The sequence below is a fragment of the Vollenhovia emeryi genome, unplaced genomic scaffold (genome assembly GCF_000949405.1).
Source record: "Vollenhovia emeryi isolate VEMERY1.0 unplaced genomic scaffold, V.emery_V1.0 DF939136.1, whole genome shotgun sequence".
Taxonomy (NCBI): domain Eukaryota; kingdom Metazoa; phylum Arthropoda; class Insecta; order Hymenoptera; family Formicidae; genus Vollenhovia; species Vollenhovia emeryi.
Genome location: NW_011967230.1, coordinates 1,018,782 through 1,031,235, shown reverse-complemented (window position 1 = coordinate 1,031,235; position 12,454 = coordinate 1,018,782). Strand labels below are relative to the sequence as shown.

The window sequence follows — 12,454 nt, the reverse complement described above, 5'->3', positions numbered from 1 at the left end:
GCTCCCGCGGCTCGTCTCGTCGCGCGAATAAATCGCGCGCAACTTCGCTCCTTTGCGAGTACTTACTTATTGCGGAGCGAGATATCTTTTTTTTTTGCTTATTTGAAACGGGCTTCCTGGGCAATTACAGTCCGGTTACCAATAATTATTTTCAACTCGTCGCACGTACGCGTACGCACACGGGCATCGATGTGCCGGGTGACACTGCAAAAAAGAGTCACGCGATTTTTTTGCGTCTATGCAAAGACCCGTATTCCGGGGGGTCAATTCTGTATCTTACACTACAGTGAAAATGCTAAAAGTGAGTATAGCTTTGTCTCTTCCCGACTGTCCTTAGTAAAGGGACAAAGCCGCACCTTTTTTTACCACGTTTGCTATATTGACTACATTTCAGGGTCAGAGTCGGGCTAGAATTGGGTCAGAATCGGGTTGGGATTTGGTGTTTCCATTGTAAAAACGCTCACCCCAAACTCGATTCTGACCTGATTTTGACCCTACTCTAGCCCGACTCTGACCCTCGGTGAAAACGTAGTCCAAGATACAGAATGAATGCCCAGAATATGGGCTGATGTCGCGGCGATTAGGGTGACTTTCGGCCGACCCACGTCTATTCCTATCAATGTGTTCTTCTTCAGCTTGAAGAATTAGAAAGAGATGAAAAGCGCGTTAAGCCGAGACTAGTCGATTGATAGAAGTACACGTCCATTTCTATCAGCGCAGATTCCCTCACCTTTTTTTATCTTTCTCCAATTCGCGAAACTAGAAAAGCCTAGCGAGTAAAGTTTCACCGACGTTGTTCGACTTTAAGCTCGGCTTAATTCGCCCGTAGTCCCTTTTCAACTGTTACTTTAGAAAGAGTCGAAACCAAGATCAAGGTTAAGCGACGTTTGGTGAAACCGGGCCTAAGCCGTGATCAAAGTTAATCCAATTGATGGAACTGGACGCGTCAGACCTTCGACAAGGCCGCGCTAACGCCGTCGCTCGTCCCGCCCGGCACTCCAACGGGTGGCGAAATACACGTCGTGTGTACGGGGATTCGCCGTATGCAGCCACGCGAGCTACGAGGCGCGGTCTACGGACATCTAGAGTACGCGCACAGTCGATGATCTGCGCGACGACGGGACGCTCATTCGAAGAAAAGCCCGACGGCGACGATAAGATGGCGGCGTCGCGCACGTCAGATTGCGAGTGAGCGCGGGTGGGAGGCGGCAGGAAGAGGAGGTAGACGGCACTGACGGCAGGCGGGTGCGGGCAGGCGGGCGGACGGACGGACGGACGGGCGAGCGAGCGACGAACGAGCGAGCGCGAGCGAGCGAGCGAGCGAGCGAGCGAGGCACAGACGGGAGTCGTACGTGTCGTCGTACAAGTATATACGTGCCTGCGTGTGGAACGTGCGGCGAGGGCCCCGTGTGTCGTCATGTCCTGGCGTAGCCGCGTACCCGCCGTAATATCGAGGCAGCCCAGCTACTACGAGGCGGCGCAGGTCGATTCTCGTCTCGCGTGATCCGGCTTCCGTCTCACTCTCGTCCGCCAGCCAGAGGACTCGTCGCCGTTTCGTCGATGCCTTTGTTCGCGGCCGGGTGGAGGAGGACGGGCGCGGACTGTCGTCGCGACGACGAGGCGAAGACGAGGACGCGGGCGAGGAGAAGCCTCGCGCCCATATAGCCTAGCTGACTGCCCCAGTGGAAGTGTCAAAGTGTCGCCCGCGAGGGAAGGTGCGACGATCTCGCTCCGTCTGTCTCTCTCTCTCGCGCTCGCGCTCTTCCCCGTTGCTCCGCGCCTGTCTCTCTCGCGGTCTCCTTCTCTTTCTCTCGGGTGAAACGGCGCTCCACAGCCCGGCGCGGTCCTGGACACGTCTAGGAGGTGGTGGCGACGTCGTAGAAGGAGGCGCGGAGGTGCCGACGGCGACGGCGACGACAACGGCGAGATGCGCGAGTTCAAAGTGGTGGTCCTCGGCTCGGGCGGGGTGGGCAAGAGCGCGCTCACCGTCCAATTCGTGTCCGGCTGCTTCATGGAGAAGTACGACCCGACGATCGAGGATTTCTACCGCAAGGAGATCGAGGTGGACAACTCGCCGTGCGTGCTCGAGATCCTCGACACCGCCGGCACCGAGCAGTTTGCGTCGATGCGCGACTTGTACATCAAGAATGGCCAGGGCTTCGTCGTGGTCTACAGCCTGACCAATCACCAGACCTTTCAGGACATCAAGGCGATGAAGGAGCTCATCACGCGCGTCAAGGGCACGGAGCGCGTGCCGGTGCTGCTCGTGGCGAACAAGCTGGACCTGGAGCACCAGCGGGAGGTCGGCACCGAGGAGGGTCACCAGCTCGCCCAGCTCTGGGGCTGTCCGTTCGTCGAGGCCAGCGCCAAGAACCGCACCAACGTCAACGAGATGTTCGCCGAGATCGTGCGCGAGATGAACTTCAGTCCCGAGAAGGAGAAGAAGACCTACTGCTGTTGCAGCGTCCTCTAATACTTAATCAAAATCCACCGTCGCCCGGATTGTTTACCCGCGGATTACCGTACTAAGGTGATGGAGATGTACAGTGTGTACAGTGCTTCGGGTTCGCCGGCCCGTCTCTACGCCGTTCCGCTACCGTTTCCCTCGCAGCTGCCGCTCGGCCTGCCGAGGAGCGTGTCGAGGGAGGATACAGTGTACAGTGGCTTACGGGCAGACCCCTCGTCAGCGTGCTTCGTCGTCCTCGAGGAGCCTCTTCCTCGAACAACCATCCTTCGGAGGCCCCTGCGACCTCGGGATGCGCCGCGCATCCCATCAGAGCCGAGCTTGTGTCGGACGCTGTACGAATTTTCCAAAATGGGAACTGCGCTTCTCCCCTTTTCTAACTCTCGGAAGACCGTCCGGCGAGCGGCGACCGTTAAACACAGATATTTTATTATAACGCGAATAGTATTATGTATGTAATATTATTGTAATATATATACATATATACATATAAATAATATAGATAGGATTTAAGGGAAAGAGAAAGAGCGAGCGAAAGGTAGCTTTTCCTCGGCAAAAGGACCAATACTCCGCTCGCGCGCGAAAGGAGAAGGCGTCGAAGAACCGTAAAACCAAACTCGATCTATCGGCTTTCTGCTCAATTTCAGACAGAACCATCGCACGTAGGTTCGCGTTCTGGCAAATCGAGACTAGGTGCCGCGCAGAAAAGATAAAAAGTTATTCGCAGACTTTGAAGGAATCACTGTGATGCTCGTTCTAGCATGGTGATAAGTTCGGCGATAGCGAGTCAAACGTTTGACCGAGGGCTTAATCCCATGCGTCGCACAATTTGTACGCAGTCGCGCCCAGGCTTACGCGATCAAGTCCATCTGACTCGACGAAAGTGGTTCGGTTTCGAGAGTACTCTTCTCTGTGCAATTGTTCTGTGTTAATTTAAGCTAAGGAGGCTGATTAGCGAGATACCGTCTGAACATTTTTGTACGAGACGTTAGTGAATGAAACATTTGTAACACAGGGTGTCTCACCTAATTTCATTATTTGAAATGTCTTCGTTGTTCTTAAGGATAAAAGTGTTTCAGAAACAAATCCGATTTGAGCGAGACCGCTCTATAACGGTAACGTTTGTTGTCCCCTCGAATCAAATTTGTTTCTCAGACAGATTTCCAAAAATGTTCCGAGATATTTCAAATGGTCGAATACCATCCTGTAATGTCGGTTGTACAGTCCTAACATTGAGCTATTTTACTGTGCGTAAAAGGAAAGGCACTGAGAATGTAGTTTTGTACGCGACACCTCAGTGGTTAACGGATAACCCAGCTGTTGTGAGATTTCTTGTGATCCATTTTCTAGCAAATACTAATATCTTACTTTTGTTTCGCTTTAATGTCTGTTCCGAGTTGTTTGATACAAGCGCAGTACCGTATTTGCAAACTTTAGGCGCGCCGAACAAGTGAGCAAACCAATGTCGCGGTTGATTACAAAATCGAATTTCAATAAACTAAGAGCCAGAGCTGAAGACTTGCCTTTAGTTCGTTGAAATCTAACGTTGCAGATAATATTATTGTATCGGAGGATATTGCGGGAGACACGTTTTCGTAAAGAGCTAATGATGTCAATCTAAACTCGTAATTTGTAAGCTTTGTACGGTTAAAAAAAAAATTTGTACTACATAGGCCGCAAGACTGCACACTCGATCATCATGGGATTGATGACGGTTTTGTTCTTTAAACGAGTGATCTTACACACCAATGACAGAGCACAATAGTAGAATTAGAAATCTCCGGAAGGTGCGCCGGTTTCGCATTGATCCCTTCAACTGCAAAATCACGTACGTGCTATTATATTCGTCGCTCATAACGATGACACCGATGTGAAAAGTATCGTAATGGAGCAAGACTGTGAGACTTGTTTTTTCAAAAATGTCCTTTCTGTCCTCGAGGCCTTGTGAAGAGTCACAGGATCTGAATGCGTTTCGCTAAAAATTTCCCGTAAAAGATAATATATTTAAAGAGAGAACTGTGAATGCTCGGAAAGGTAGTTACAATACTTTTCGTTGTTGGCATCGCTGTCGAAGAGAAGAGATCCGTAGAATCTCGCAGCCTGAAACTGTCGTTGAGTTTCTGAATGTAAAAAGAGATCGGATGGATGCGAGAGAAGCTGAGAGAGCCAGCGACTCTACTTGGCGGACAATTAGCCGATTTTAAAATTCCGAAAAAATTACACACTTATTTTAGAAACGTAGAATTTCACGTTTCACCGAAGTCGCAGCGTGAAGCGATTCTAAAGATGCGGCTATAGAATTTATTTTGCAAATTATTTCACAATCGTTTCTCGTTGCGTACTTAAATACAATTACGCTTTGTAAATTGTCTTTAGATATTCGTACCTTTTACTTCTAAGCGTTGCAATTTCGGTGAACTATTGTACATTTCCGGTATAATATACAAGTTATAGGAATTTCTTTTATAGTTTCACCTCGTTTGTTGTAACGGAAAAGTTTGACGGAATTTTTTAAAGCGTTTCATTAATTGTGTGACTGCGACCAGCGTGCTGGATAATGTGTGTAATTTTTCTCGTGTGATTAAAATCGTATTATTCAATGTTAAATGTCGCTTCTCGACGGGCGCAGCGTAACAACGTTCATTATACATTGTTCAATGCATTGTCATTTAATCCTTGGACGCACGAGAGTTATTTTTACCTCTTCTCGATATTCTCTCAGTTTCCACCGAGATCGAGTCGGTTTTCTCTTCTATGTATTTAATTTTTAGAGGAGCCTGAAACTGTCCCTTTCGACAATACTTAATTCGAATTTGTCGAGCTTTCGAGAGAATTATCGGAAGGCCGCGCACATCCGAGGATTAAATGCGAGAATGAAGAATTGACGAAAATCGTTCGAGACCTTTTTACCAATTTTACCGAAGGATATTGTCCCCGTTTCTGCGACAAGGTGCATTTGTAATTTTGTACAGCCTCCGCATCCTGATTTGTAACGCGGCGTTATGAAATTTTAACGCAAATTGTATCGTCCGAGTCGTACACGCGCGATACTATTTTCCAACTTTCGGAAAAAATTGCGGGAGTTGAGAGTTGAAGAACAAAAAAAAATAAAAAGAAGATGAGAATGAACTGATGTACAGTATTTCTACGATTGGTAGTTAGAGCGTTCTTAGGTATCGGGAAGAGATGATCGTTCATATTATACTTAGAAAGACGCGTGTAACTTCGAATGAGACGACGAAAGACCCTTTCGGTGCACTTTTTTTCGAACGGTGCTCTCCGTAGGTTTATTCCGGGCCCCGGTGTGTTAGAAAGGGGGAAGGAGAAGAAAAAAAACAGGCGAGGAATTCGCGCCGGAAACCGCGGTCGCAAGTTATCTCGAGAGATGAAGGATAAGAGCCGCGGGGCGAGGTGGTTTCGCGAAGCCCCGCTATTTTGTCACAATAACGTGGAAAATTCTTAGTCTCGCTGTGATCCCGTAGTCGTAACTCCGCACCTTTTGTATATCGGATAACAATAATCGAAGTCTTCACCCGGCTTCGATCGGAGGGCCTCTTTACAAAGCGTTTTGATCGTCGTCGCCTGACTTGTATCACACTTTCTTGCGTTTTTCGCCCTGTTTTATAAACACGGATTAGACACACATACACACGTACACGGATGAGGCGCGGATCACAAAGGACGCACAAGGCCGTCGTCCGCCTAGATAGCTCACCAAGTATTTGATATACTTGAAAAATCTATTTATATATTTGTACGAGGAGCGAGAGAAAGAGAGAGGCCGCTCTCCTCCTCGCGCGTCCAATTCACGCGATTGCATGCGCTATTTTTCCAGAGCGGTATCCGAAAACCGTTGCCGCAAGAGGTGATCTACGGCATAGACTTCTAATAATAGCAGAATAATTTTTATTTGGTGAGCTATCGCTCTGGCGGAGAAGCGTCAAGGAGAAAAAAAGGAGAGAGAGAGAGAGGATTGCGCCATGCCTGGAGTCGGCCAGCATATCATACGTCTAAGGACCAGAATTGTTTCTTCTTCACTTTGCTTACGATCGGCGAATCAATTATCTTCCTACGTGTCGAAGAGAAGGATCGAAAATGAGATACAATAATGCAAAGACGTGTTACGCCGTAACGATTTTGCATACAGTTGCAGACACTTTGCGCGTTTGTTGTGCAACCGGGTCACGCACATATTAATTGGAGAAAAGATAAAGAGAGAACAAAAAGGACAAGAAAAACACCACGATTTAGATATGTGTATATCGGCCTTTCAGTACTACTACCTGCGTATATATATATCTGATATATTGAGTACGAAATGCGTTATATATATTTTTTACAATGTGAAGAATCTGTAAATATATTATATAGCGAGTCGAAGTATACATATATAAATATAAATATATATATAAATATATATATATAAATAATAAAAGGTAATTATCTTGAAACTTCCGAAAAAGATGCGAAGTGTTTCAAAGTGAATATCTTTTATTCGCAAAAGAAAAAGAAAATGTGCATTGCACAATGGGTTAAGTGTAGTCTCGCTCTTTCGTGCATAATTGCGTAGAATGTTAATAATTGCGTAGCAACTTGTTATAATTTGAAAAGTCACATGGGCAGGCGAAACTAAAATGCTGCAATACAGAATCATTTTCTTTTTACTGATTTACTGTCGCTGTTTTCTTTCCGTCTGTTCGTAGCGAAATGTGTCCGCTTATCATTGTTTTATTAATATATCCGAATTACCTCGGTGATTCTTGAACGTGAAAAATTGCTCGCTAATAATAATTATTTTTAAATATGCTCGGATTACTTGAAAATCTTTTCGATCAAAGAGCATCGTAAAATGGTCTTTCATCAACTGGACAATGAAGTGATAGGTTTTATACGCTTTTATGTTGGAGTACCAACATGAGGATCTAGTCATGAGCGAATGAGCTACGCACTCGCAAGTCGCAATTATATATTTGCATTCGTCAGATATTTCTCGAGGCAGGAAACAATTACCGCGTTTCTTTCTTTACCCTATTGACAAGACATTTGTTTTAATTATGAAAATGTATTTATAGTGAAAGCATAGAAATCGACTTTTAGATTCTGTCCGCCTGATAATGTTTGAACATTTAAGTTTTAATTTTACAAGAGATTGAAATTTAGAGCCTTCACAAAGTAATGCACATTTTTTCTTTCTTCGCAATTTTCTTTGTTTTATTTTTCATCATAGCAATAGTATTTGGCACTGTCGCACAAATATAGCGTTAGAACTTTTAAACTGTAGTTTGCTACCAATCAGATATGATCCTGCGTCGAAAAATCTGAATGTATACATCTTTCCTCATCGTGTTAAAACTTGAGCCATTTACAGAAAATCACTTAAAAATTATTACTTTTAAGTCCACAAAATAATAATATTCCCGTTGTAAAGATATCGAATTTATTAGAGAATTACTCGTAATTTGGTTTATACGATGATAAAGTTTCGCATTTGTGATTAAGAAAAGACTCAATGAGGCTCGCTATACGTTTTAAATAAAAATTTTTTTATATTTCATTTCGTATCTCTTGCACGTGTATTTTATTAATCAGTTGTGAGTCACGCGCTTATAACATGTATATTATTCATTATGTACACGAGGTAGAATCAGGTTCGGTTGCAATAAAAAGTCAAGACGATTTTTTCTCTACGGAAAAATCGTCGAATGTGAATCAATCTTTTTGCACAGTTGAGAAGCCTCTCTCATTGTTTCCGTTTCCTTGCATATCTATCTAAAAAAAATCTAACTTATTACTAAATATATCACATAATTGATGATAACACGAGAATAACCGTACTTTCCTGAGATAAAAATCAATACGAAATACAAATGGAAGTAATGAAAAGTATTATAATTGCAATATTTAAATTACAATTTTTCAGGAGACTCAGTATGGTTTTTTCTGTAAAAACCAAATATTTCGGAGAAATTTCAACCTAGAAATAATATTGAATAAATACTATAAATAATAGATTCAATATAAAACTATATATTGATGTTTCAGTAAAACGTTAATGTAAAAACGCACAGTGCTAAGATATACAAATTCAGTTATAATATTATTCATTAAACAGAAAAGTTCTCTTAAAATTTTTTTCCGTCTCGTGTGTACCAGATTCATATATCTCATCGATATGTAACGGTAAGTATATTATAAGATAACTAATTTAATTACAAAAATCATTACAGACTAATTTATTCGATTAATTAATCGAATGTTTTGAAAATTTTGAAAAGGAGGCATAAAAAAAATAGATATAAGGAAACATATAACATCACAATTTTTTTCTTAATACATATAGAAACTTTAAAGAATTAGCTTTCATATTACTGGAAAACTTATACAATTTTCAAAATATACGATTAACAATATGTCATTTTAAGGATTACACATTGAATAATATGTTTTTTGTCCTCTTATGTATAAAATTATCCTAAAAGAAATGGAATGTTCAAATATGTACTTTGCTCGAAGCTAATCCTGGAAATCTGAGGTTTCGTATCTGCTCGATGATCATCTGCGGAGTTGTTTTTTTCTATGAAGTAGTGTCAATGCATGTGCACACGCCTTGGTACGAAACGAACATTTCAAGTGTCTCATTTGGAAGTAAAGTCGAACAGGCCGAAAATTTGTCTGAAATGTCACTAAAACATACATTTTACATATATATTTTATAATATATTTTTTATATTCTTCAATATCTTAATACACTACCCTAATGCTATAGTACATTATATTTCTATAAAATATTCTCGTTTCTTGTGGAAAACATACATAGGAAATATTTAGAATATGTACATATAAATAATATTCAGAAAATTATTTAGAAACAAAGTATTTTAGAATATTATATGTATATATAGTCTTTGGAAATATAAAAGCTTTAGAAATTCATTTATATATCATTCCATTTCGGAATTAAATAATAGAATATAAATAGAATTTTAATACGTATATAAACTTGGCAGTTTTGTACATAAATAACTTAAGTGATAGAGCCTTAAACAGTTGGGCTGGATCTTACTGCTAGTGCTAAATGATATCTTTACGTATTATCTTTCTTTTAAACACAGTAAACTGTACAACAATAACTTTCGGTTCTATATGCAAAAATATTATTTGGTATTAAGACCAGCTCAATCTATAGCTTCTATTACTTATGTTATTTTATAAATAGGATTTATATGAAATCAAACTTGAAAAGAAACGAAAGTCCTTAAAAACGAAATACAAAAGAAAGAAAAACTAATCCACTTACCTCTCTTCAGATTGTACGAAGTATACCTCGATTAACTCTTTGAGATTGAGAAAGTAAACTGCAATCTCATCCGACTTGTACATTTTATCAATGTGCTCGAGGAAAATGTTGTACATCTTATCGTACTGCGTCCCGCCGACTATACTTTTCAGAGCGAACAGCGTCTTTAATAGGACATCGTAGATCGCTTCTTTGTATTCTTTTTGTTTGAGACACGAGAGAGCACTGCAATACCGTAGAAGGCGACGCAACAGCGAAACAAATGTGTCTCTGGGAAAGATGTCTGTGTACGCTAAGGCGAGTTGCATTGCCTCGGTGGTAATTTGCAATATGGTCTCATACGCTATCAATTCGTTGGTCCAACCAAAGTAGGCCGAAGACATTGTCGTCATCTCAAGAGCGAAATTCTGATACTCTGCCTCGGTGGCATGCAGCATCATGTGACGCAAGAACGCTCTCCGATCGAGTTGGGAGGAGTGCTGCGGTTGATACTTGCAACGTCTCTCGTAGTTCTGGATCACATCAATCACGGTGCCACGCAGCATTGTCCGCAACTGTAAAGGCACCAGTATTTGGTCGATTGGCTCTGTAAAGTGATTATTCCTAATAATCTCGTTCCAATTGCTCGGAGTCTGATCTATCGTGGCGAATATAAGATTCAATATCCTCGTTCCACAGTCCAACAAATAGTTCACGGTGTCCCTTGAGTACATTGGGCTGCATTTTCTCATCGTCGACATCTTCTTGGTTAACGATATGATCAGTCGTGTGTAATTCGTTTTGTCTACAGTATGTGATGCGTTGTGTTTGCGCTGTGCTTTCTTTTTCTCCAGGATAGAGTTTATGTGTGTCAGCACGGAAAGCAAGTTCGAGGAATTGAAAACGTCAGTGGACAGGAAGAGAATATAGACATTGTTTATCAGTTCGTCCGGAGTGATTGCCTGTGAAAAAGAAATGTAAAGATTTAAAAAAATGCAGTTCCAACATTAAAAAATAAAAATTACAATTACATCATGTACATATATATATATATTACCTCAGTCTCAAGCATATCATTCATAAAACTCTCAAATTGCTTGTAGTGCCACGTAGAGTGATCATTTAACCAGGCATCGTTCAGAAGGTACGTCAACAAGCTATTTTGCTCGTCCAATTTTATTGTGAGAAACGTATGCAGATAAGCTAACTGAGGCTTTTTAAACATAACATTTCGATACTCTGGTTTGCTACTGCCTAACATGACTCTCACTAGAGTGGTTAACACTACCTTCGGATTCAACATGACAAAAATCAAAATGCAACGTAATTTCTCCTGATCATGCATGTTTATGTTACTTTCTATAAACTTCTTGAAAACTTCGCTGTTGAATAGACACGTTAGACGATTATCGTGAAAGTGCTGTACTGTGTATTGCAGTACAGTATGGTACATAATTGATAGGCGTTTCTGCATTAAGATCTTTAATACCAATATGTAGGCTTGGTGTTTCGCTTCATCAGACATGTTTGTACTTCTAGGTGAAAAAATATAATGAAGATATTTAAGTAGGACACTAAAATCCTTTATATCTAACAGTTTTGCTTTTTCGTTTAACAAATTCAGTACAATCAGGTCCCATTTCTTGTAACGCTCCATCAGTTCCCTCATAACAATGTCTTTATCCAATTGGCTATTCGTTATCTTATAGCAAATTTCTTCTATAGATAAAATATGCTCTTCGGCTGGTTTATTTGAACCTACAATCTGCTGTAGGCAGTGGAACAGATTCTCGTTCAAAATTTCATCGCGCTTCATGAACTCCATAAAGCAGTGGCACTCGATAATAATAGCGCGCTGCAGCGAAATCATAACGTTTTCCTCATCATCGACTTCCGCCCACTCTATGAACTCAAAGCAATCAATTTGTTCGATTTGATCTTGAAGTAGCTTAAATAATTCCTGGTTCAGTTCTTCTACGATGGCTTGTACTTTATCGATTGGAAACTTCCCAAGGTGAGCCGTAGAGTTGTTAAAACTGCCATATGTGATGTTCAACTCTCGCAAGAAAGCATTGTTTTCCTCGTAATACTCACTCTTGTAGCTCATGCATGTTTTGACACAACGAAGCAAATCTTTTAAAAGAATACCATGTTTCGTGTACTTTTCGGGGTCAGATGACTTTATAAATTTGGAGCTGACAATATCTAGCAATGCCTGAAAGTGTGCTACTAATTGATTGGCGAGTTCTACAATATCACGTTTCGACACCGTGTTTACGTTCAGCAATTTGCATTTGTAATACAACTTAGAGATCAGAAGGAAAACAAAGCGTCTGTTTTGCACAATTTGCTGCTCGTTTAAGCATCTGACCGTTGCCTCTAAAATCTCCACGCATATATCCAATGGCATGTGCATCAATGATTCAATCAGTAAGTCATCCAACTTCATATGCCATATTATCTGTATAGTATACATATCATTTATATAATCGGAGCAACATAAGTAAAATTTATTAAATATATAAATATATAATCTGACAGGTAATAATGATTATAAATAACATTATCTATATGTATATGTATACATTAAATATAGCTATTCTCTTATTTATCACAAAATTACACATTTTCCTTTTATCAGCAGAGAAATTATCTAAACGAGTACCCAGAGAACACGCATGTATAAAAGATGTCCAAAATGTAATATTCAACGT

At 41.3% G+C, this 12,454-nt stretch overlaps 3 protein-coding genes across 7 annotated transcripts in view; 1 reads left to right on the top strand and 2 right to left on the bottom strand.

The window, feature by feature from the left end:
- The window catches only part of LOC105567574 (phospholipid scramblase 2-like), a 21,631-nt gene extending 20,177 nt beyond the window's left edge, over nucleotides 1-1,454 (bottom strand). The window contains exon 1 of one of the 2 annotated variants that reach the window (XM_012022526.1): nucleotides 1,379-1,454. The gene's annotated coding sequence lies outside the window, so the exon portion shown is untranslated. Of the gene's footprint in view, nucleotides 1-66; nucleotides 187-1,378 lie in introns of those variants that run through there. The other variant, XM_012022528.1, reaches the window with a different exon arrangement.
- A 450-nt stretch (nucleotides 1,455-1,904) lies between these two features.
- On the top strand, nucleotides 1,905-7,136 carry LOC105567572 (ras-related protein Rap-2a). Its single transcript, XM_012022521.1, has one exon. The coding sequence runs from the start codon at nucleotides 1,928-1,930 to the stop codon at nucleotides 2,471-2,473; it is 546 nt and encodes a 181-aa protein (XP_011877911.1). The 5' UTR covers nucleotides 1,905-1,927; the 3' UTR covers nucleotides 2,474-7,136.
- Nucleotides 7,137-8,013: 877 nt separating this feature from the next.
- LOC105567570 overlaps nucleotides 8,014-12,454 on the bottom strand; it is a 9,193-nt gene continuing 4,752 nt past the window's right edge. For 2 of the 4 annotated variants that reach the window (XM_012022517.1, XM_012022518.1), the window contains 3 exons: nucleotides 10,798-12,201; nucleotides 9,762-10,702; nucleotides 8,731-9,147 (listed from right to left, as the gene is read on the bottom strand). In XM_012022517.1, coding sequence (XP_011877907.1) covers nucleotides 9,039-9,147; nucleotides 9,762-10,702; nucleotides 10,798-12,201 — 2,454 coding nt within the window. In that variant the 3' untranslated portion in view covers nucleotides 8,731-9,038. Of the gene's footprint in view, nucleotides 8,439-8,730; nucleotides 9,148-9,761; nucleotides 10,703-10,797; nucleotides 12,202-12,454 lie in introns of those variants that run through there. The other 2 variants (XR_001009366.1, XR_001009365.1) reach the window with 2 other exon arrangements.

Coding starts and splice junctions, on each gene's coding strand:
- LOC105567572 (XM_012022521.1), top strand. CDS start 1,928: ATGCGCGAGTTCAAAGTGGTGGTCCTCGGCTCGGGCGGGGTGGGCAAG.